Source organism: Leishmania donovani, chromosome 30 (assembly GCF_000227135.1).
Source record: "Leishmania donovani BPK282A1 complete genome, chromosome 30".
NCBI classification, from domain to species: Eukaryota; Euglenozoa; class Kinetoplastea; order Trypanosomatida; family Trypanosomatidae; genus Leishmania; species Leishmania donovani.
In genome coordinates this window covers 1316356-1339851 of record NC_018257.1, presented here as the reverse complement: position 1 = coordinate 1339851, position 23496 = coordinate 1316356, and the positions used below count along the sequence as shown (strand labels likewise).

The 23496-nt window shown below is 57.6% G+C and overlaps 9 protein-coding genes across 9 annotated transcripts; all 9 read right to left on the bottom strand.

The window, feature by feature from the left end:
* Positions 1-1495: 1495 nt before the first annotated feature.
* On the bottom strand, positions 1496-2608 carry LDBPK_303680 (hypothetical protein, conserved; the record flags this gene model as incomplete). Its single annotated transcript, XM_003863031.1, has 1 exon — positions 1496-2608. One exon carries the CDS (start codon positions 2606-2608, stop codon positions 1496-1498), a length of 1113 nt encoding a protein of 370 aa, XP_003863079.1.
* A 909-nt stretch (positions 2609-3517) lies between these two features.
* On the bottom strand, positions 3518-4684 carry LDBPK_303670 (hypothetical protein, conserved; the record flags this gene model as incomplete). Its single annotated transcript, XM_003863030.1, has 1 exon — positions 3518-4684. The coding sequence occupies one exon, from the start codon at positions 4682-4684 to the stop codon at positions 3518-3520; it is 1167 nt and encodes a 388-aa protein (XP_003863078.1).
* A 2266-nt stretch (positions 4685-6950) lies between these two features.
* Positions 6951-7496, bottom strand: LDBPK_303660 (ATP synthase, epsilon chain, putative; the record flags this gene model as incomplete). The annotated part of the gene is made up of 1 exon (XM_003863029.1): positions 6951-7496. One exon carries the CDS (start codon positions 7494-7496, stop codon positions 6951-6953), a length of 546 nt encoding a protein of 181 aa, XP_003863077.1.
* An 870-nt stretch (positions 7497-8366) lies between these two features.
* LDBPK_303650 (40S ribosomal protein S14) lies at positions 8367-8801 on the bottom strand (the record flags this gene model as incomplete). Its single annotated transcript, XM_003863028.1, has 1 exon — positions 8367-8801. The coding sequence occupies one exon, from the start codon at positions 8799-8801 to the stop codon at positions 8367-8369; it is 435 nt and encodes a 144-aa protein (XP_003863076.1).
* A 769-nt stretch (positions 8802-9570) lies between these two features.
* LDBPK_303640 (serine/threonine-protein kinase, putative) lies at positions 9571-11820 on the bottom strand (the record flags this gene model as incomplete). Its single annotated transcript, XM_003863027.1, has 1 exon — positions 9571-11820. One exon carries the CDS (start codon positions 11818-11820, stop codon positions 9571-9573), a length of 2250 nt encoding a protein of 749 aa, XP_003863075.1.
* A 2452-nt stretch (positions 11821-14272) lies between these two features.
* Positions 14273-15082, bottom strand: LDBPK_303630 (zinc finger-domain protein, putative; the record flags this gene model as incomplete). The annotated part of the gene is made up of 1 exon (XM_003863026.1): positions 14273-15082. The coding sequence occupies one exon, from the start codon at positions 15080-15082 to the stop codon at positions 14273-14275; it is 810 nt and encodes a 269-aa protein (XP_003863074.1).
* Positions 15083-16141: 1059 nt separating this feature from the next.
* On the bottom strand, positions 16142-16630 carry LDBPK_303620 (mago nashi-like protein,putative; the record flags this gene model as incomplete). The annotated part of the gene is made up of 1 exon (XM_003863025.1): positions 16142-16630. One exon carries the CDS (start codon positions 16628-16630, stop codon positions 16142-16144), a length of 489 nt encoding a protein of 162 aa, XP_003863073.1.
* Positions 16631-18651: 2021 nt separating this feature from the next.
* LDBPK_303610 (cytochrome p450-like protein) lies at positions 18652-20178 on the bottom strand (the record flags this gene model as incomplete). The annotated part of the gene is made up of 1 exon (XM_003863024.1): positions 18652-20178. One exon carries the CDS (start codon positions 20176-20178, stop codon positions 18652-18654), a length of 1527 nt encoding a protein of 508 aa, XP_003863072.1.
* A 1108-nt stretch (positions 20179-21286) lies between these two features.
* Positions 21287-22657, bottom strand: LDBPK_303600 (hypothetical protein, conserved; the record flags this gene model as incomplete). Its single annotated transcript, XM_003863023.1, has 1 exon — positions 21287-22657. One exon carries the CDS (start codon positions 22655-22657, stop codon positions 21287-21289), a length of 1371 nt encoding a protein of 456 aa, XP_003863071.1.
* Positions 22658-23496: the final 839 nt, after the last annotated feature.

The window sequence follows — 23496 nt, the reverse complement described above, 5'->3', positions numbered from 1 at the left end:
GCATGTGGCGGCCAGAGAGAGACAGAGAGGCAGACCCGACTGGCGGCTGGAAACTCAGGACCTGGGGGGTGGGGGTCGTTCAATCGCTGGTAGCTGTCGCATGGGAGTTCAGTGGAACGAGCGCTTGATCGTCATCTCTCAGCGCGCGCGGAAAACGACACGACAGAGAGAAAGCGTAGCGCTTTCAGCTCTACTTCTGTTGTGGAGGCGCTACCCGGCCTCCTTGAACCTCTTTCACGACAGCGGGACCAGGCACCACTGCGTTGAACCCTTCTTGTGCGTCTCTTTCGCGTTGGGGTGCTTCTTTATTTTTTTGTGTGTGGTACCACGAACAACAACACGGTCAAGAGAACCAACAAAAGATGAAACGACAGCGAAGAGTGTTTTTCTTAGCGAAAGCGGGGAACTACGGAGACACACGCTCGGAGTGTGCGTCCGCATCGGTGGATAGGTGTGAAGGTGAGCGACTGCAAGTTCGCTTTTCGAGATGTACCTCACACAGCAACAAACGACGCATGAGATGTCACGCTTTTTTCGCGCCGTTCTATGCCCCTCTATTTACTTCTGTCTTTTCTTCTTTTTCCTCATTTCCTTTCGTGTCAACGACGAAGGACGCGAAAAGAGGAGGGGGGGCGGAGAGAAGGGCACACGAGGGATGAGTTTGCTCGTGTGCGCGCGAGCGATTGTTTGTTGAGTCTGTGTATGTGATGCACATCAACAAGCCTGCACACACCCACGAGCCCATAAACACGCGCACGCACGACGTATCATTGCACAGTTGTTCGTTTAAGAGGAAAGAAGGGGGCGTAAAGTCCTTTGTTGCACTCATGTGCGTCTCCAATGTTGTCGTCCTTGGAAGGGAGAGGAAGAGGTGCAGGCGGGGTTGAGTATCGTACAGCAAAGAAAGAAAAAAGAGGGGAACCTGTAAACAAGAACGGTGAGATAAAAAGTGGATGTCATTGTCGTCCATGGCACACCAACACCAAAAAGTCGTCGTCGCTTACCTGCTTGCTGCTCACCATATTCCGGCGCCGCGAAAGTGGCATGTGCGCGCCAGCGGGGTGGGACTGAGCTGAAGCCCGTCAGCTGCAGCGGAAGCGGTGGCCTCGGCGAGGCATTGCCAGGCCGGCATTCGTGTTGGTGAAGCGGCGATGCGAAGGGAGAAGGCAAAGGGAGGACAAAAACAAACGAAACAATAGTTATGTGCAGAAAAAGAGAAAAAATGAAGATTGGTCCGAGAACACACAAGAACAGAAGCGAAGAAGAGGAGAAAAGCTCAAGCGAGAAAACAGAAACGACAAAAGCACACAACAAGGGAGAGAGAGCACGGGTTAACACGAGGAAAGCGACAGGTGTCGCATCGGACCCGTTCTGACTCCATGTGCAGTGTACGTGTGACCGAACCGCGCGCCGCTGACGGCCCTCGCCGGAGTTCGCTAAGAAGTATGTGGGTATGTTGATAGGCGTCCGTGAGACACGGCCGCCGTCGCCGCTCTCACATTGTGTTTCCTGGAACAAATGGCATCGCCTTAACATTTGTACCGGGTCTCATCATGGCGGCGGCGGGAATCGCATAACCCTGCGGAATGTGCTGCGGTTGCGCCATCATCATCGGAGCCGCACCGTAGGGAAAGAAGTTCGGTGCGTTGTACACCATCCCGGCTGGAAACTGCGGTTGCTGAGCCATGTACTGAATGGGCACCGTGTACATTGGAAAAGGCGTGTTCAGTTGCGGCGGAGTGGGCGGCTGGACGATCCCGCTCATCATCGGCATCGTCGAAGACGCCATCGCAGTAGGCACTGCGCTCGCCGTCACCGTGGCGACGGGAGGAGAGGCCACTTTCTGAGGCTGTGACGCCGGCGCCGGCGGAGATGCGAACGCGCTGGTGTTGTTGGAGGCAGCGCTAGCGTACAGCTCCGACAGAGAGGCGCGAAGCTGGGGCTTAGGGGATGGCTTCGAGGTTGGCGGCAACGCAAACGCGTCCAGAGAACCTCCCCAGAGCGGGTCGTGGAAGAGGGCCATGCTGGATGACTCATCAACGGCCTCGGTCTTCTTCACAACTCCTTGACCAGGAATGTTTGTGCCTGTGATAAACTCAAACTGGCCAGACGGCCCGGATGACGACTCCTTCGGGTCAGGAAACGAGGGGTCGCTCACCTCCGGCATCACAATGGCAGGAGACGCCGCGGCTGCCGTCGAGGTGACGCGGGCCGTCGGATGCAGCGCTGAAGGCGCTGCCGCACTGGGCGCAGCGGGAGGCGCGGCGTTGGCCGACGACTGCGGCAGCGGCTTGGCAGCTGCTGACGGATGCGACGAAGGCTCTTGCGCCGGTCGGCACAGTTGCAGTTTTGCCAAAAGGGCATTGAGGCTCTCCTGCTTCCCGGTCACCGGTCGCGCCAGTGGCGGCCGCAGCGGCGGCGGCGGGGAGGCGGCTGTTGCCTGCCTCGTTTCAGCTACCGCGGCTACCGCCAGCGGGTCCTGAATCCCCAGCAGCTCAGTCGGGTCTCGGAGGTTGATTACGGTGAGATCGCTGGTTCTGCTCTTCCACACGTGATGGCGCGTGATGCCCCGCAGGGAGGCCTCCTCGTACTTTTTCGACCCCTCCATCGTCTCTGTGCGCAGCCGCAACCAAGAGTTCACTAATGAACGGGATGGGCGCCACCACGCAAAGCAAAGGGCAAGGGTGACGATCGTCGCGAGTCGCAAGATACGGGAGAAGCGCAGTAAGATGGAGGCCAGAGATGCAGCACCGTCGCACGCAGCGTGGGTTTGAGAATGCTGCGAAGGGGGCGGGGTGCTTTCAGCGAGAGGTGAAGTACAAGGAGAACGTAGCTCTCCTGCGCGCAGTCGTATGTGGGAGCGCAGGACAGAGGACAAGACATAAGCGCGTGCATACACGCATGCGGACGCAGCATTGATGGGAAAGAAACAGAGAACAAAGAAAAGTGAGGGAGATGGCGTTAGAGGAAGAGTGTCAGCGACGCTCAGCGAAAGCCCATCACGTGGGGAAGTGGAAGATGTGCAAGGGAGAACCCAGCAGCTATGCAGGGGGAGAGGCTAGAACGCTATCACGCAATCGTGTGCCGCTGCACATGGCGTTCATGAAGTTTTCACCAGAAGCGCGACACACTCATCCCGGCAAATGGAAAAAAAAATCGAGCACACTTGCAAAGAGGAAGAGAGGCGGATCGTGAGTCTCTCTCCTCCGCGCGCTCCACGAGTGAGAGGGAGAGAGTGCGGACTCTACGATCGCGTGGAGAAGAAATATATAGAGAGCCTTCACACCAGCCGACCGACATCTGGCAGAAGAAAAAGGCTGCACGCATCAGAGAACCGGAGAAAGAGGAGCAACTCACACGGTGCCAAAGAGCACGTCGCTAACAGAACGCGGCGCCAACGAAACCTACGCGCCAACGACTACACACCACGCCTACCGCCCGAGCTGCGCGCACCACACACATGCATACACGAAAACTCTCATTGGAGATGAAAAAGCGCTGCAACTGCAATGGTGCATCACGCCAAGTACTTGTTCAGGTCGCCAACGATGAGGATCCTGCGATCTGGGAACATGTGTTCCAGGTGGGTGAGCGCCTCATCCCGCATGCTCCTCAGACGTGACAGCAGCTCATCCTGCTGCACTTTCAACTTTGCCAGGTCGTCTTCGGCATCCTGCATCTTCGCCTGGTGCGTCGTGGAGCGGTTTTCGGCCACCACAATCTGCTGCTGGAAACGGGTGATTCGATCCACAAAGCTGCCCCGCGCGCGGTAGCTCTCCTTCATACGAGCGAGCTCACCTTCTTTGGCGCTTGAGAGAAAGCGGCGCAACGCCTCCGTCTCCGTGGCGCACTCCAGCAGGTCCGCGGTGCCGCGCTCGCGACAGAAGCACGATGCTGCCTCCAGCTCTGACATTACATTGGCGCGATGCTTTGCAGAAGCAAGATCAATTGAGAAATGCACCCCATCTGTCGCTGGTAGACTGTCGTCCTCTACGGGGCGGGCTTCCATTTCAGTAGCATCCCAGTTGATCTGCACGGCATCCTTCCCCAGCCCTGCGAACGTCCCCGCCGCGCCGTCGTCATCGTCGCCCCAGTCAATTTGAGGTTCTGCCGCATCGGCCGCCTCACCACCGGCGTCGGTAGCCTCAGACAAGGCATCCGCGGGCTGGTACTCCGCCTCACTGAAAGCGCGCTGGAGCCAAGGAAAGTGGAAAGCAAATGGGTCCGTGCCGTACCACCCAGCCGCAGTTCTCGCCAAAAGAGCGTTGTAGTACTCCTTCAGCGCCCTCACACGGGCACGAGCGTACTCTTGAAAGGCGGCGTTCACTTGCGCGCACGCTTCCCTCACACGCTGATCGACCGCGAAGGCGACCTCGACTTCCCCGACAGCGGCAGCGAGCTCGATTCCGTACTCCCTCAGCATGGTGCGCCGCCTCTCTACCAGCTTGAGCTGTGTGCGCTGCGCCTCCTCGCAGACCCGGTGACAGTCCTCGATAGCGTTCTCGTTCTTCTTGATCTGCTTCTCGAGTGCTGGGATGTCATACTGCGCCATCTGCACGAGTCGAGGGGCTACGGACAACAATGCATTGTACTCATTCTTGTGCTTTCGAGAAAAAACGGACTTGCGATCCTCCAGCCACTCCTCCATCTGCTTGTAGTGAATAGAGATCGGCTGCGACGTCATGAGCGTAGCTTGCGGAACCTTCACACTAATGAAATACCCTGTCTTCGCTCTGCCGCAGTATAAGAGAAGTCGTACGAGCAGGAGTGCTCGCAGGATGCGGCAAACCCACTTAACAGCAGAATCTGATCGTGAAGTTCGACCGCACCCTGCACACGTGCGCACCTACCCTCATTGAACGGCAATTCACACCCCGAAAGTTGTAAACAGAGAAGTAGGAAATGAAAAAAAAAGAAGCTTCAGTCCACACGACGAGTCCCATGTCCACATACGTCACACAAGCACGAAGTAGAACTCCTGACCAGCAAGCACACAGGACACCCGTGATGCTGAGGGCGGCTAACAGCATGACTCTCCTAAACGCACCCGGGCGGCGGCCCCAACACCCCGAAGAAAGGGCAGGAAACAACAACCCAACAACGTGAAAGTCACCCAGGAAGAAGAGTGACGCGGGGAGAAGAATGCGGGTTGAAAGAGTGGAAGCTTCGCAGCAACACCGACTACCACATCGTGATTCTATCACTTCTCACAAGAAACTTACCTTCTCAACCTTCGATCCACAACGCAGCAGCTCGCAAAGTCACACGCATGCACAGTTGCAGCCCACGCACCCACTGCCGCGCTGCGGCGACGTCCTGGCCGTCTAGGAGCAACCGTCATGCCGTCGAATCGGGACATGCGTCTAGCGGGCCCCTCCTCTCCCGCCTCGTCCCCTCTTCGGATACGTGCCGCGCGGTCGGCGCCTCATCCGCCCACACGGTGGGATGGAGGAGATGCCGCATGCTGCGCGCGCATGCGCTGTGGGCATAATCGGCATGTACTACGGGGCTCCTCTCTCGCTCATCACTCGCGCTCCCTCCCTCTCTCTTGCTGCACCGAGAAGACTGAACGCCGTGCAGACCAAGCGCCTTCCAGGCCTGCAGGGGAGAAGTGAGTCTCCTGCAGCGTACACACTTGCAGCGAGGACTCGTCGAGGAGACGGGACAACCAACGCCGTGTGGCGTCGTCCAGCCCACTGCGATTCCGGTGCATGCAGAGCGGGCCGTTGCCGCGATCACGCTCCACACCACCGCAACGCAGCAAAGGCAGCAAAGGCAGAAAAGCGGTGGGCGCCTGCGCGCATATGTGGTGAGCCGTCGGTGCGACTCGTCGTGAGCTGGTCCAAGCGCGATCATGGCCGCACGTCTCCTCGGCACCGCGCCAGCCAAGCGCTGTCCGCCGACGCCAAGAGGCCGCAGCCGTGCCCGGCGGCCGGGCTGCAGGCTCTTGGCCTCCCCACACAGAGCCTGGGTTCCACACCCTGATACCGCGGTTGGGTGGCGAGTCTCATGAGGATATGCGGACAGGAAGAGGGGCAGTAAAGCGATGGCGAACGCAATCGTATTTAGAGATAGGAGCAGAAGGGGCGTCACCATGTGCGAGAGAGTGAGGCAGGTGGTTCGGTGTGGAAGAGACAGTACGGTAAAGCATGGTGAAAGCATACGTTTAAGAGTGAATCTCCCAGGTTCATCTTCCACAATGATTGAGGAAAGCCGTGCCACTGCAACTCATATGCGGGCGTCTTTGCCGTCAACAGCTGCCTCGGGCATCCCTTTTTCTTTCCGTCTGTGAAGAGGTGCTCTAGCTTTAGTGCACTTGCGCATGTGCAGTGGAAAAGGCCGACTCATATCACATGGCTGTGATACAGCAATGTCTCGCTTCTCGTCTCGCCCTCTTCCAGCATTCTCAGCATTGCCCGGCGCTTGGTCGCATGACTCACGAGGTTTCTCCTACTCGTGGTCCTCGCGTTGACTTTTCTGTTACATCACCGATCTTCAATTTTGCTTGTGTTTGTGTGTACGTTTCTTCTTACTATGCTACAGTTAAGAACTCCATAATGACTAAAGATGTGTCTGGGTGTCTGGGTGAGCGTGCGCGGGAGAGTGGGCAGTCGCAGCAGCGGCGTCACCAATGAGCGGCGCCTCTCAGAACCTCGCAAGCGACGTGGTTCAAAAGAAACGTAATGCGCCGAAATGTGTGCCGCGTGCCGGCCCCAAGGCACCGCTCGGATGAGGAGGAGAAAAGGGATGCGGGCGTGAAGAAAACCATTCGTTAGTGGGTGCTCGCGGAGAAGAGAACGAAGACACCAGCATGTACCGTGTGAGTGATTCGGCGACGAAAGCAGGCGCGGTCTCATCGATACTCTCCCCCCCCCCCTTTTGTGCCCCACGTGGCAGCGCACTTGCGACTGGGTCGGATGCGGTGCACGATGCCGTAGAATCTTCACAGCTTACGCGTGCTTGAGGCTCTGGATGACCGACTCGAGCACGCCGATTCGAATCTCAATTACCGCCCTCGCCTTGTCATCATGGGCGCTATTCAAAGCCGATTGCTGCTGCGCGAGCGCCTTCTCCGCGGCATCGACGTCGAGCTCCGTGAGCGGGATGCACTCCACGCAGTTAATATCGCAGGAGCCTTCGTTGTTGATGTGGGCGAAGCCGCCGCTCGTAAAGTACTTCTTCACCGTGCCATCTGGCATCTCTACCGTCAGTGGCGCGGGGGTGAGCTGCGTGATTTCGTACGCGTGGCCGGGGTACACACCGCACTCGCCGTTGACGCCCACGATTGTGACGCACTTCACCGGCGCCTCCTTGAAGAGGAACTCGTCCTGGCGGGTGACGGTGAGGCGCAGCGTTTCCATGTTCTCGTAGGCGGAGTGGATATCCTTATCCACAACCTTGTGCTCCATGAACTCGAATGCCTCCGGCATCTCTTGGTAATCGGCAAGCAGGGGCAGCGTACGCGCCACCAGGCGACGACCACAGAAGCGGAACATTTTCTACTGCCGCACGGAAAATGAGGGAAGTGGTGCACGACGCGGATGATGGAAGGGAAGAGAGCGGTAAAGCTGCGGAGAGGTGCGACGCGAGCGGAGGGGAGAAGGGAAAGAGCGGAACACGTACTCACCACTTTTCTCTCTTCTCCAGCGAGCGATGTGGTGCGTCCACGTTGTTGCGCGCGAGCGTGGGAAAGCAGGCGAAAGGAAGTGTACAATGCAGAGACGTACACGAAAGGAGGGCGGAGAGGGGCGGAATGCGACGGAGGGGACAAAGTCGAGGGAGTCGTCTACTTGGGAAGAGACGCTCACGTAGACAAGGCGTCCCGCGCCCGCAAGTCTCCCTCCAGGGTAGGGGGAACTCCTTGTAGTCGCCTTAACTGTGCCACTCCACTTCTCCCACGAAGGAGACGCGGTAACCGCGTTTCGTGGGGGCAGGGGGAGGGGAGAAGGCGAGGCAGCCAACAGTGCAAGCAGTGAACCGGGAAAAGATGAGCACGGCAGCTCTGTCACGGAGTACGGAAAAGACCCTGCTTTTCCCACCGCTGCGCAATGCCACCACCACCTCACATGAATACAACACGCCTCTCCCCCTTCCACCCCCCCCCACAACCAGCACGCAATGAAGGCCTCCAGCGCTATCAACAGGGTCATGAGGTGCCCAGTGCGACAGCCGGCGTGCTTCATGGGGATGGGGCAGGCAGGGAAAGAGTCCGAGCGCCCGCTTCTTGGCCTAAACGGGTTGCTGTTGTTGTTGTTTCTTTTTGACACGAAAGGATGGCAAATCACAAACACAGGGAAACCAGCATATCTTCGTCAGCGTTAGCCCGCTCTGTTGAGCAGTCCGCCAAACGCGCGGTCACAAGGACCTTACAGGCGGCGACCACGGCGGGAACCCTTGCGGCGGGTGGAGTCGGTCGGGATCGGGGTGACATCCTCGATGCGGCCAATCTTCATCCCAGCGCGGGCGAGCGCGCGGAGGGCGGCCTGGGCGCCAGGACCAGGGGACTTGGTGCGCACACCACCGACGGCGCGCATCTTGACGTGCAGGGCGTTGATTCCGCACTCCTTGCAACGCGCCACGACGTCCTGGGCGGCCATCATCGCAGCGTAGGGGGAAGACTCATCTCGATCGGCCTTCACCTTCATACCTCCGGTGACCTTCACGTATGTTTCGCGGCCGGACGTGTCCGTCACGTGCACAAACGTGTCATTGAAGGAGGCGTAGATGTGCACGACGCCGTAAACGAGGTCGCCCTTCTTCACGTTCGGGCCGTACGCCTTAACTTCCTGCTTCTTGGACATTCTGGTAGCCTGCACAAGATTCAGCACAGCAGTAGGAAAGGGGGAGCGCGAGGGAGCGGGCGAGCGCAAGCGTGTTGCGTTGTCGAAACAAAAGAAAATAATAGACAGAGCGCAAGTGTTTCGTTTTGCGTGGCGCAAACGGCCACACAAACGTCAGAGGAGGGATCGTGTATTTGCGTGTGTGTGTGTGTGTGTGTGTGTGTGTATGAGCGGCACAGGAAAAAAAAAGGGAAAACACGACGAGAGGAATGAGGTCCCAAGTGCGCCAATGCACGAACAGAAAAGGAAAGAGATAATCAACACAGGTAAAAGGAGAGCAGAGTTGCACGGAAAGAGCGGATGCATTACAGCGCGGGAAAGAGAGGGGGGAGCCGGTATCAGTTTTCCAAGATGCTCAAGAGAAGTAGACAGCCCTTTTTCTCGCGTCGTTGCGGCAAAAGACTGCTTTGATCGCGCAATCTTCTTCCATGCGTTGACCTCCAGCCCAGTGGCCCTCCACATGTTGCCCTGAGCAGCCGCATACTGCGGGCGCGGAGTAATGCTCACCGTTTTACTAGGCTATTGTACGAAGCAGGACACCCATCGAAGCCGGCGAGCAGCCGCAACGGAGAAAAGGGAGGCAAAAACGAACAGTAGCGGAGATGCGGCGTTGCCGTCTCCTTTCCCTTTTGTAAACGTGTGCATATTTGGCCATGGGCCTCTCTGCGTCGCACGGGCAGCTGCGTTTATCCTGTTTGTTGTTTTGTGCCCTTTAAAACAGCGCTACCTTCTACTCAGCACCATCGCTACTCCCCTCCTCCTCTTCATCTGTGGTTTCCTCGTCGTCTTCGTCGACGCCATCGTCGCACGGAGCCGCCTTGCCCACCACCACCTTCTCTGGTCCTTCAGAGCCCTGTGTGGTCTCCTCCTCGTCGTCATTATCGCCGTCGCCCCCGTCCTCATTGTCCGCCTCGTGTCCATCGCTGCCGTGGTCGTTCGAGAGCAGGTCCGTCTCCTCCGAGAGCAGACGAATCACCTCCGCGGCAGCCTCATGGGCTGCAGCGTCATCTAAGAAGTTCCCGGCGAGGACCGACTGGATGTCGGCAATAGTCAACCCTCGCTCCTCTAGGTAAGTGCGGTTGAGAATGGGATGCTCCTCCCAGTACCGAAAGGTGTCGGAGCGGTCGGCATCGTTGTCCGGCTGGCGGGAGCGCTTCGCCGTCAGCTCGCTGGAAGGAGCGGAGGAGTAGGACTGTGAAGAGTCATCGCTGTCGGTCTCCTCCTCCTCCTCGTCCGAAGCAGAGCCTTCCTCGTCGCCGCTGTCCTCATCAACGAAGCACAGCGGCGCATAGTCGTCGTCTTGGATATCGAAGAACGCGTCGTGGTCACGCAGCATTGCGGCAGGGGTAGCGCGGGTGTCGGGCGCGTACTCTAGCATAGGGAGCAGGAAGTCGGCGATCTCCTTAGCCTTTTTCTTGGTAAACTTGTGCCGCTGATGGAGCACGTCCTCCAGGACCCAGTACTGTAGATCTTTGATGTTGCGCAAGTCCCCTTTCGAGTTGTAGTAGTAGCTGCGGTACTTGCCGTCGCCCAGTCGCATGCTCTCCGGCAAGTCGCCCAGGAGCTCGCTCATTAGAGCCAGATGATCCTCATCACGCGAGTAGTCGTCGCCCTTTTTGGGATCGAAGAGGAACTGGCCGGTGATGAGCTCAAAAATCATGCAGGCGCAAGACCAAATGTCGATTGGCGTCGAATATGGCTCGCCTAGGATAACCTCGGGGCAGCGATACTGTCGTGTCTGCACCTCGTCCGTGAACTGTTTGTATGTCCAGCAGCTATTACCAAAGTCGGCCAGGATGACATGATGAAAGCGCTCGACCTCCGACTCCGGGTCGGTCTTGCTTCCTTCCGAATCTGCGTCTCCGTTCTCGTTACTGCCGTGTTCGTCGCCTCTAGATTTGTGGTCGCCATCGTCCTCGCCCAGGAGCGTCTTTCGCTCCTCCTTCGCCAGCTTCTTGTAGTAGCGTCTTCGCTGTGATTTGGTCATGGTCTTGGGGTCGCGCTCCGTCAGCTTTGGGCGCTGATGCAACGGAGGCGGGTGGAAATGCTTCATCAGCGATATTATAGAATGCTTCGGAGTCGATAAGAGTACATTCTCTGGCTTGAGGTCTGTGTGGATGATGTCGATAGAGTTGATGTGGTCGAGGCCTATAAGCACCTGCCGCGCAATGCACTTCACAATTGGTAGCGGGATGCCGCGGTACTCGTAGCGCTCCATCAGGGAAAGCAAGTTCTCGCCGTAAACGTCAAAGAGCATGCACACGTGTGTGCCATTCGGCCCAGTGTGTTTGAAGTAGTCATTCAAGCGGGCACAGCAACGATTCTTGTGCGGGTCTGCCTCCATGATCTCCGAGAGCAGCTTGATCTCGTCGTAGGCGGCCTCGCTGTAGCTGGCCGCCGATTTCTGAATCTTCATGGCCTGGTAGCGCTCCTTCTGATAGTCCCACACTAGCCACACAGTAGAGAAGTAGCCCCAGCCCAGCTTCTTGACGACGCGGTAGCGGTCGTTATAGACTTCACCAATGACAACGTGGTGGTAGCCTCCCTTGCGGTACTCCCGGGAGGGCTCGTTGGCCGTGTCACTGTAGTCTTCCTCGGTGCCGCCGCCGTCGCCGTCGCAGCCGCCGTCGCTCCCCACGTCGCCCTCGCCGTCGCTGCGGTGCGTCGTGCTCTGCTGCTGTTTGAGTCGGTTAGCGATCGTGTGCGCCTGCTCCTTCGTCATGCCGGTTTTGACGAGGATGCCCTCTTTTTCGGCGATCTCCTGGCACTTCTTCCCTTTTTTAAGAGGCTGCAACTTCTCCTCCGCCACCGGCTCCTCGCGCTCGATTTCCTGAACGAGGGCCGCCACGGTTTCGCGAACATCGCGACTTACGCTGCTCGTGGGGTCTATGAACTTGGCCTTGCGCTTGCTCTTGTCATGCTTGCTTCCCTTCTTCGAGGCGCCTTTTACTGGTTTCCCGTGCTTCTTTGATTTCCCCATTTCCGAATGCTCACGACCGCGTCCGTGTGCGTCTGGGCGTTGTTGGTGCCACGATTGCTGTGAGAAAGCAGCCAAAATGCCCGGCTGAGAAGCAGAAATCGAGTAGGAAAAAAAAAGAAAATAAGCGAGTAGCCAGCTGTGCGATGGGCAAGCAAATTCGAAATGTGAGGCGGGGAGGAGAAGAAGCAGCCACAAACCGGCAAGCGTTATAGTGCTTGGTTAAGGAGCTGATAACGCTCGTAAAGGGCACAGATGAAACGCCAAACAGTAGAGCAAAAAGGGAGAGAGAGAAAAGGAAAGTGAGCTGGAGGAGAAGCCGGGGTGGCCGTATTGCGGACAGCGACGGCACAGGCAAGAGTGCGTCGAAAGGGAATGGACGGCAACGTGGGATACGATTCTACACAAGAGAAAGATCGAAGGAAAGAGAAGCCAATGAAAGAGAGCACACGAAGAATGGATAAACACTCAGGCAAAGGGCGAACAACAGATGTGTTTGGGAAGGCACGAGGGTCTAAGGATAAATCGACAAGAGCAGCGAAGAGAGAGAGAGAGAGCAAGACGGCTACGGTGCACACACCTTTCCGTGAAATAAAGATGGGTACTCCCCTTTAAATGGGTAGCTGGACAGACGGTGGAGTAGCGGTGCGAACGGCTCGGTAATGCACACATGCACGTTAGCGAGCAGCGCGAACACTCTCGGTACTCTCGGCACTTGGTTGTGGTGTGCGTGTTTTGTGTGGGGGTGGGTTTGAGCTGAGTGAAGAAAGGAAGAGAGGAAAAGAGGGAGGGAAGGGGTTCAGTGGAGAAAAGAGTAAAGAGCTGAAGTGCGTAGCGCCGACGACGCGGTAGAGAGAAGAGCGCGCGTGAAAAAGCGGCAACAGTGGAGAGGAGTGTTTGCTCGAAAAGGGAGGGTTGGAGAAGACGAGCACACAAGAGAAGCAGAGTCATTGGGAAAGGTAGAGTGCCCTCACGCCAGAGCTGATGGGACCGCGCTGCTGAAAAGTGCACTGGCTGTCGCACATGCCGCGCATGGTCCACTTCTCTGCGCGCGCGGCCGGCGGCCGCGGAGGTGTAACGCCACCACGAGCTCCAAAACGAGTTGGAAATCGAAAGATCGCCCTTTTCTATGTTCCGTTTTCGCCTTTGTTTCGCCGTTCTTTTTTGTGTCTTTTTACTTGACTCACAACAAAAAGACGCACAAACACGCGCGCACGCTTGTGAGCGCGCGTGTGTGCGCCTGCTCTCTTCATACCGCCACACCACTCCTCACGGCTACTAGAAGAGGACGTCATGGCGAGCGGCGTAAAAATAGACAGTGGTCGATGCACGCATACACATACGCCTACCTGCAGATCCGGTAAGTCTTCTCAAGCCCTCCTCGCAGGGCTCGGTACAACAACAGAAGTACATGCACGGGCAGACCCTACAACACCATCGCGTGGACTCAGCGGCGCATACGCGCATGAGTCTCTCCAGGAGTGCGGGGCAAAGGGTTACGTAAAACTGCAGCAGCACACTCACACGCCCGCACACACAAGCACAAACACAAACGTCGAAGAGAGAAACAGAAAAAGAAGATTGGCAAGGCGAGCGGAAAAAATGCGACCAGTAAGAGGAGATAGAAAGCAGCGTTATCTATTCAAGTGCACGACGATAGAAGCAGCCGCGCGTGGAATGACAGTTGTGTTTGTGTTCGTGCCAGGGATGCTAGGTGAAGCGCTTGTGAGGATGTGAAAGGTGGCAGGGTGCGCGTGAAAGAGCCGGTCAGAGAGACGCGCCAAGAGAGTCGCCCGCAAAATCGGCAAACGGTAGACGGAAAAAAGAAAGCCGAAAAACAAACTGAGACAGAGGGGAGGAAGAGGGGGCGGAGCAGCAACGCTACGAAGCGAGAGCTCATCACTACTGGTCAATGTGTTAACCGTACAGATCCACACCACCGTATTCGCAAAAAGAAAAAAGGCTGCCTTTCCTGCAGGAAGAAGCATCGGCCCCATCCCCGCCCCTCCGCCTTCATGCCTCATTCACCTCGCGGCAAATGGTCCGCCCTCAGCGCCTCCATCGACAGTGCCCCACCCCTCCCCTCCATCAGTCTTTGCTTTGTGTCACATCAACAAGAACGCGAGAACTCAAAAGTCGTGATACCGACAAAAAGAAAATGTGAAGTCTACTCAGGAGCATCCATACATGCGGGCGGGATATGAACAACGCTCGCTGGTGGTAACGAACACCGCCCTCGCTCGCTCTGCCAACGAGACCGATAAAACAGATAATGTGTCATTTGCCTCATCAGCGCATTTCACGCGTCTCGTTTGGAGGTGGGACTGGAGGTTAGCAGCCGTTCGTCTGCCATCTCCCCGCTTCTCTCCTTCTCGCTCCTTCCCCGCCTTGACGCATGCGTCATGGCTCTCTCGAGCACGGAGGCGAGCGGGGGCAGAAGAGAGCGGCGCCGCGCTTACCGCTGCAGAGCACGTAGGAGCTCCTCAATACGCGCGCTTTCGTATTCCTTTCCAGAATCCCCGCCATCATCCGTTGAGGATGTGGCGGTGGCGGTGTAAAACACGTCATCCTTCTTCGCATCCGCCTCCGAGAAGCTTGCCAGCTGCGTCTCCCACTGATCGAGCAGCCCCTTGATCTCCGGAGAGCTGTCAGCCGCCTTACGCAGTTGCTGATTTCGGGCAAAGAGTTCTCTAGCGAGCAACTCGCACTGCTGAGTCTTCTCTTCCAGCTGCTTCTTAGAAAGATCGTGCTGGGCTTGCTCTCGGCGCAGCATGCCCTCAAGCGTGGTGTTGGCTTCGACGTGCACCGTCACGAGCTCGCGCTGATGAAGGACCTCCTTGTACAGCATGTCCAGTAACTGCTCGAGCGTATAGTGGCCTGAAGATGGCGGCGGCGGCGGCGGTGGCGGCTGCGAGGCACGCAGAGGAGGTGTACTGCCGGGAGAGATGTGCTGCGGGCGCAGCACCGGCGTGTGCCCGTCGGGCCGCAAAGGCGCGCGGAGCTCCTCGACGCCGTGGGCGAAAGTGCAGCCGCGGAATGTGCATGTCCCTGTCTGCTCCCAGTTGCGGCAGATGGTAGTCTTGTACTTGGTAGGGTCGACGCCGACACGCTTCGGTACCCCGACATACTGCTCGTCCCCCAAGGAGAAAGATGGCGGCGCCTGCTGCCCGTGAGACTGCGGCGGCAAGGACGGTGAGACGTAGGGGTGCATCGCGGGGCTGGGGTGCGACGACGAGTAGCTGCCGCCCTTGACGGAGAAGGTCATGGCTCTGATGCGGATGCTTGTTCTGCGGATATGCACCACGAACGGGAGAGTTCGCAGACGGGTATTTGGGCTCAATGGCGAAATCAACGAGAGCGGTGCAAAACAGCAGAAGAGGCGGGAAGGGGCAGCTCACGACCGGTGTGCATGCGTGCTTGTGATTCCGTCCTGACCGTGCAAGTGAGAGCGAAACCCCGTGTTATCGCGCACGAATGGGAAAAAAAGTGCCAAAGCCAAGGATCCAAAACAGCGTGTCACGTTTTCGTATTGCTTCCCACTTTGCGCTTCTTTGTGCTCTTCCGTGCGCGTCGCTCCTGTTTGTGCTTGACGGTTCAACGAGGATGATAGGCGTCGTACAACGGTGTTGGCGTGTGCGTGCGTGTTTGTGAACGGGTGGGGGCGAGTGTGGGGGGTACTTCGTACGCTTCTTGTTTTTCTATGCAGAGATGGGTAAAGGCGCTGCTGGATGGTGATTCGCTGCGATGGCCGCGACGCGTTGACGCGGGTTGGTGAGAGAGAGAGAGACAGCGAGGAGGGCGTGGAGCCACAAAGGAGTACGAGAATGCGACACATGTGCATGCCGTCGCGTTGCGGCTCACGGGAAGGGCAGAGGGCGCGATACAAGCAGCGAAGAGGAGGGAAAGGGAAAGGAGCTCCCAGACGTGGCAAGACACAGCAACAAAAACGCATTCGCATGAGAACGCTGATCTCCGTTGGACTGCCAAGGGCTCTCTCGTCACTACGCTTTCTCACTCTACGCTGTGCTGGAGTGCGCCCTCATCAGCCTCCTTGCCCGCTAGCACGCCCCTTCTTGGCCGTCCTTGTGCATCAACACAGACTTGCTGGTGCACGCAGACAAATGAACTTCACAGCGGAGGCAGGAGAAAGGACGTGCAGACGGGGATGGCAGTTCACGTTAGCCGCACTGCACTTTTTTCTTCATTTTCGGCATTCTCCTTGTTACGTAGCCATCTTCATCAATGGTGCGTTCTCCGTCGTGCGCACTCAGCTCTACATGGGCAACCTCTCGCTCCCGAAGAGACATCATAGCGCACGGGCACCTCAGATCGGCTTAATTTTAAAGTGAATGGAGACCAGCGCGAAGATGAGCGCCTTCACATCCCGCACAAAGCTGTAGAACCTCACCAGGCTGTCGGTCTCCGAACTCTTCGGAATCTCGGCCATCGACGTCAACTTGTTCGTCAAGAGCGATATATGGGTGTTGCCGAGGTGAATCTCCAGCTCCTGCCGCCCATTGCGATCCGGAGCTGGCCACCGCTCGTCGTCACTCTCGCAGACCGAGTACTGCACAATGAGCTTCTTCACCTCCTCGAGCACCGCTGGAGAGACGCGTGCTTGCTTCTTGATGATGAAGTCGTTTCTATAGTTGCTGTTGTTGACGTATTTCAGTGATCCAGTCTCTGATATCTCGAACTCAAGGAACTCGTTGCCGTAGCGGCCAGTATGCCCGGAGTAATACCGCACGTAGTACAGCTGAGAATCCATCGTCTCTGCCGGCGAGACGGCGGCCAAGTCTTCCTGTTCCGCCATTGTGCCGGACTACACTAAGAGGGGTATCCGCTGACCTGCAAATGCGTGCGTTAGTGCGCGCGTGTTCAGATGCGTCGTGAACAGGGCACAAGCCAGTGGCAATCTGTTCTTCCCAAGCGAAGCCCCTCTTTGGCCAGTAGGCGTTGCTCGAGTGGGTATTATTCGAGGTAGAGGATTGAGAGAAAACGAAGCGGGAACGGAGAGTGGGCAGCGGTGGAGAACAAGAAAGTTCGCATGTGCGTGGTGAGAAGGCATGACAGGTGTGAAGCGCATGCAACTATGAAGCCGATAAGGGCCAAGACGGCACGCGATCATCCTAACTGAAGACGTCAGCTCGCCCACGATGGCGCCAAAGAACTCCCCCTTCCCCACCCGCTTTCCTAGCGGCACCGATCAAGGGGCGGCGTAACGATACTCAGAGAGACGTCGGGTCATCATGGTGCCTGTTGCCGGACACATCATAGTGCATCCCTTTCTGACCCCCACGGCCTCTTTTGCCTGAGACGTCAGGAGCGACCGCGAGCAGATAAGCACCAGGGACCCACAAGCCACACAAAGGGCGCTGCGGCGGTGGATATCCGTGAGAATGGGGAAGTAGGCCACGTCGCCCGAGACCGCGTGCCACATCGGCGAAAGACGAGCGCACCAGATGGGTTTTCCACAGCGCTGAGGCCACTGATTCCCTTTTCCCTCCATCACTGGTAGAAGTCGCTAGCGCATCCTACGCTTCTCCTTCCATTTTCGTGCTTCTCTTGCTTTTTCCTCTGGGGCCAGATACTACATGCCTTCGCGTCACATAGTAAAATTCTAAAAGCGAATTCGCTACCGCCTGCGTCAACTTTAGTTTTCCTTCCTGCATTCCTCTGCATCTGCGTTCTTATTTTCGACTAAACATTCTTCTACCTTGACGTTGCCTCACTGGGCCGTGTTCACGCGGCACACGTGACTCGCGCTAAAACAGCGAGTCGTCCGGAGGGGGGGGGTGCGTGCGCGACAGCGGCGAAGGTGGCAACGACGTCCGAGATGCAACGGCAAGCGGGGAAAACAAAATGTAGAGACACACGTAAAATCGTCATACACGCTCCCTACGATGACGTCAGCAGAAACATCACAATGCACAGGACATGCAAAATAAGCAAGCGCAAAACGAAGAGAGAAAATCGGATGGTAAAAGAACGACGGAAACAACAAAAAAAAAACGGCGGGGATTACTGAAGGGGAAAGAGGCGGAGAGACGCAGCAAGGAGGAGCGATGGAGGGAACACCGCGACGCTAACAAAAGCAACGCAATAAAATGAATGAAGAAACTTTGTGTCGACACAAGAGTCGTAAGCCAATAAGAGATAGACCATACATTGTATGACTAATAAGGCGAGAAAGAGAAGACGAGGCGTGAATGAGGGAGGGGTCGCTGCAGAGAGAAACGAAAACAACGAAGAGCGAGAGGCCACGTCGACTCGCTGGACACGCAAGAGCGATAGATACGTGGCTCCACAGACACTGCATAGCGACGCAGGGAAGTGGCTGCACAGAACCTCGCCCCCTTCAGACTATGAATCGCGGATACGACAACCCCCTACTCCTACGCACGTAAACCCTCTAGCGGATCTTTTCTTCGCCTTCCGGCCCTCTCTGTTTTGATGCTTGGAGAACAAGAAATCTGAAAGTACTCACTTTCTACTTCCACGTCCTCGCAGAGGTGACTGACCGGCTTTTCGGCTTGTTTGATTTTTTTTTTCTTTTTTACTTGCTCTCTATCGTTTCCACCGTCGCCCCTCCCCCCGCAATCGTGTCTTGAAATTTTTATTTCAGCCCCTTCTGATGTCAGTGCGGAGACATAGACGCGTGTGGAGGGTGAAGCGTGAAATAGAGGGCAAGCAGCACAGCGGCTACAACCTCGTCGCGCTCTCGCCTCTTCCAGCCATCAGTTAATGCACGCGCTCACGCGCACGCTGTGAGCACGATGAGGTGGCAAAAGACGCGTGTTATGCGCGGCCCACCTGCGTTTCTCCCTCCTCGATCTACACCTTCTCAGCCTTGGGTTCCATCCCTTCACGGTAGCGCCATGTCTGTAGACAATCGTGGGGGTACAGGGTGGGTAGGTACAGAATCTTGTCGGAGTCAGGAGTGCGCGTGCGCTGCCACCGGACGTGGTGCGCGATGAGTGCGAGGTACACGGTGAGGTGGTTGATGGCGTAGTTATAGCCGACACAGCGGTGCGGACCAACGCCGAATGGGATGAACTGCTTCGCGAACTTGCGGTCCTCCTGGCGCTCAGGGCCCATGCGATCAGGGTCGTACGTGTCGGGGTTCGTGAAGCCCTCTCGACAGCACGCCACCAGAGACGAAATGATCATGCTACCCTTCGGCACGACCGTCTTCTCGTCCAGCTGGAAGTCGCTGTGGACCTTCATGGGCACCATCGGCGCCGGGGGAAAGAGGCGGAGCTGCTCCATCACGCACTGGCGCGTAAACGTCATCTCCTGCACCAGTTCATACGTGAGCGGCTCGTTGTTGGGGCGCAGGCGAGCCTGCTCCTTGCGGACACGCTCCAGAATCTCCGGGTGGTCGGCCATCGTCGCTGTGATCATCGTCAGGCTGGCAGTCGATGCATCCTGTGAAGCGAAGAGGAAGTCGAGTATCGTGTCCGCCATGGCGTGGTCCGACGAGTACGCCGGCGCGTCGCCACCCTCTTCCTCCGCCTCCTTGATCTTCTCCAGCACCGTCGCCGTCCAGAAGTCGAGCAGGCAGTGCGGCTCAGCGTCCGGCTTCGCCATGCGGGCCTTGCTGCGGCGCACCGCAGCCTGAAGCTCCACCATAGTCAGCTTGCGGGCCTGCACCGCCTTGTACAGCGGGGTGCCAGGCAGGTACAGCGGGGCAGAGAGGAAGCCTCGGGTGATGATGTTGTAGTTGTGAGTGAACTCAGTGCGGTTGTGCAGGTGCTCGCCAAGGAACACTGTCTGCGAGGTCTCGCAGTTCAGCTCGCGGATGTGCAGGCGCATCTCTTCTGGCTTGCCGCCCCATGGGTAGTCCCTCGCCCAGCGACTCATGTGCTCGTGAATGATGCGCTCTTGAATCGGCAGGTACAAGGAAAGGGCCTTGGTGGTGAAGAGATTCATAAAGCTGGAGCGCAACGCCTTGTGACCGGGGCCGCTCTGGAAGGCAATGTTGTTGTCGCCGAGAATCAACTTGCCGTTGGGGTGCAACTGGAGGGTAAGAGTGTCCTCGCCGTTGGTGGTGAAGATCTTGTGGCACAGGTCCGCACGCGTCACAAAGACGACAAACTGCGTGAGGATGGCCATCCAGCTGTAGCCGTGCGGCTCGTATTGGCGCTGTCGCTCCCAAAAACTGTAAGGGTCCCTTATCATAGTTACAACCCCACCGAGAACAGGAATCGCCGTCAGCGGACCAGCCATCTTGAATTTGTGAATGCGCGCGAACATAATGCTGGTGAGCACGTACGCCGTGGCGTAGGCGAGAGCCAGGAAAATGACCACTTCCACCATATACGGCAGCTGAACGCCGAGGAGACGACTAAACGCTGCCATGGCGCAGGAGTGAACCAGGGGATAAAAAGCGATTCGGCAGGCGGCAGTGCTCCCTGTACCTCTGCGACCGTGCAAAAGCGAAGGGCAGGAAAAGGAAGCGAGAGACGCGAAGAAACCTCGGCTGAGGTGAACAAAGCACTGCGAAGCGGCGGAGAGGAAGGCGCAGAATACACACACGCAGGGGAGTTTCAGGAAACGCAGATCACGACCGTGCTTGGCAGAGATGATCGAGGTGTACGTGCGGGGAGGAGATAAAACGGTGCCCTTCCGATCGGTACACGCAATTCACGCTCCTTTCTACGAGGTTGATGACTTGAGGTATGATTGGATCAATCTAAGTATGTATGCGCATGTGTGCGTTGGTATGTATGGGCACGCTGATGCGCAGGGAAACTCGCGCAGAGGGCGCGACAAGACCACGAAAAAAAAAAACGAGAGTTAGGCACAGAAGTGTGGCAGCGAGAGCGCACACGCCTTTTCCTTTGGGGAGGCTCTTCTTCCAGTAGGCTCAACCTTCAGGTCAGCCGGCAGCACTTTCCGCGGCAGCCATACCTGATCGCCTAGCTACGCGCAGACAGTGACCACAGGGATATTCGAAAGAGAATGTGAGCTGCGTGCGAGCTGAGACAGACACATGAAATCAAGCATGAGTGTGCCTCAGCAAACCCTCAAACGTGCGCAGCGCCAGAGGTCAGCCGATGAAACCTCGAAAGGATCACTCGTCTTCTCCTCGAGCAGCTTACATCATCTCCCCCTTTTCTGTTTTTTTTTAATTACACACTGTCTCAGCAGTCTTGTCAGTACTGTCATACAGGCAGACAGGGGGCGCGTACTGCACTGAGCCGCCGCCAGCGGGTCAAAGCGTTTCAGCAGGGGATAAAGGATGGGGAGAGGTGCGATTGGGTGCTTGCGGGCGTGGAGTTCGTTTACCTGCGGTGCAACAGCAGGGGTGCCCGAAGAAGAGTGCACCCCGCTCACATGCGCGGAGGAAGCGCCGTGCTCAGCCCACACACATTGCCACTGGGGGGGGGGGGCTGCGATCACTAAGAGGAGCTCCAAGGACGAGGGCAACACAGAGCGAGGGAAAAGAGAGGGTGAGCGAGCCCGCTCACGTCCCCGGAGATGAGGGTGCGCTGGACAGCTGCACAGTCTCCGAAGGTTTTCTTCGCGGAATGGCCTCTGAAAAACACTGCAGCGCCTCCGCTGCCCACGCCCCCCCTGCTGACCCTTCGGCAGCGCTCGCCTCTTTCTTGAAAAAGACGATGATGGCGCGCGCCTCTGGTGTCATGCCGAGTTCGCGGACACTCATGTACACGCGTGGCCAACATGTGCGAGCCAACCGAGTCAGGGAGCCGTTCGCTATCATCCGTGACCTGTACTCCACCCAATTCAGCCCATCCTTTTCAAGGACTACTCGCGATGCCTCAGGCGGCACCGACGCCGGGATGTGCCGCAGCCGAAGACCGAAGAGTTCACAGAAGCACGTCAGCGCTCGTCTCACATTCGTGTGCACCGCCTTGTTCGACTTGCATGCCTCCATCTCCTCTCGCTCTGCGCGGCCGCTGTCCGCGTACACGACAGGGAAGAGATACTGCAGGAGCAGCGGCACACAATCATCACCAGTGCTGTCGTGAGCAGCAGCGGCCGCACTCTCGGTGGCAGCTTTCAACTTGGGCCACCATGTGTGGCACTCTGACCCGAAGAGGACTGCCGTCGTAACTGGTACGGCGGCGGCATCCTCCTTCAGTGCCATCTGAGAGACAGCCGCGCTAGGCAGCGGAGACTCGCCCGTCAGGAAGGCAAGCCAATGGCACCGCCGCGAATCCCTCGCCTGCAGCCGTGCCCCCTTCTCGCTCAGGTACGCCATTGTGCGCTGCCGCCGTCGCCGGCGCCGCTCCCGTGCCACGCGGGCCTTGACTATTCGTGAGGCCGGTCCCAGAAGGTGCTCCTCCAGTCGCAGGTTTAGAAGCTCACGAGCGGCTCGGCGGTTCAGCCACAGCGAAGGAAAGCGGCTGAACTTCACGATGAGGCCTGACGGTACGTGTTTGACAATAGCGGTCTGCATTCGCCTGTTCGTGGCCTGCCCACCAGGACCCCTGCCCAGCGTGCTCTTCTCCTCAACATCCTCCTCGCGGAAGAAGTACTTCTTTTCGAATGGCACGCTGTAGTATTTAGTCAGCTTAGACGAGGCCTGGTCGCTCTGTCGTTTCTTTCGCCTTTCGTAGAGCAGCCGCAGGATGTCCAGCCGGTCACGCGGCTGCAGGGCTTCGTAAAACGCCTTCGCATCTTGCGCTGACTTTTTCTTCATCATGTCCACTAGCTCCTTCGCCTGCGAGGCACGCCCGCGCGTGTTGAAGGCGGCATAGCGGCGCCGACTGGGACGCTTCTCTACACTCTCGCCAGCGTGCACGAAGCATGCACCATCGTAGATAGTGTGCGAGAACACAGAAGAGCGGGGCACCACAGCAGCTCGGCGCATCCATAGTGTTTTCATGAGAGACGTACCGTGCGCGGAAGCCGCAGTGCTTCTCTTTGTACTCGCTCGCAACTTACGTGAGTGCCTCTTTGGCTGCTGCACGCCTTCGAGTTTGTGTACGTCACGTTAGTGGAACTCGTGCCGTCACGCACCCGTTTCGGCCGCCACACGCACACAGCGCAGCGTGTATCCGTGCCACGACGGCAGAAGAGAGTCAGGGATCCGGAAAAAAGGAGAGACCACCAACGCTCCAACGTGCGTACTGTGGTGTTGTCATGAGGAACAGCGAGAGATCTCATTGCCTGGAAAGCATTACGCATATGCACCGACCTGCGCGATTGAAATGAAGGAGTGCACGTAACCTTTCATGTACACCCTCCGGCGCCCGCTCACTGAGAGTCGCCAGATAATCAGCAACACGCCCGCCTCGCAAAAGACGATATACACACCCAAAACAGGTGGCAAGTCGATCAACTTAAATATGGCCTTTCTTTATGGGGAAAATAAAAAACTCATGAGACTCGCCACCCAACCGCGGTATCAGGGTGTGGAACCCAGGCTCTGTGTGGGGAGGCCAAGAGCCTGCAGCCCGGCCGCCGGGCACGGCTGCGGCCTCTTGGCGTCGGCGGACAGCGCTTGGCTGGCGCGGTGCCGAGGAGACGTGCGGCCATGATCGCGCTTGGACCAGCTCACGACGAGTCGCACCGACGGCTCACCACATATGCGCGCAGGCGCCCACCGCTTTTCTGCCTTTGCTGCCTTTGCTGCGTTGCGGTGGTGTGGAGCGTGATCGCGGCAACGGCCCGCTCTGCATGCACCGGAATCGCAGTGGGCTGGACGAC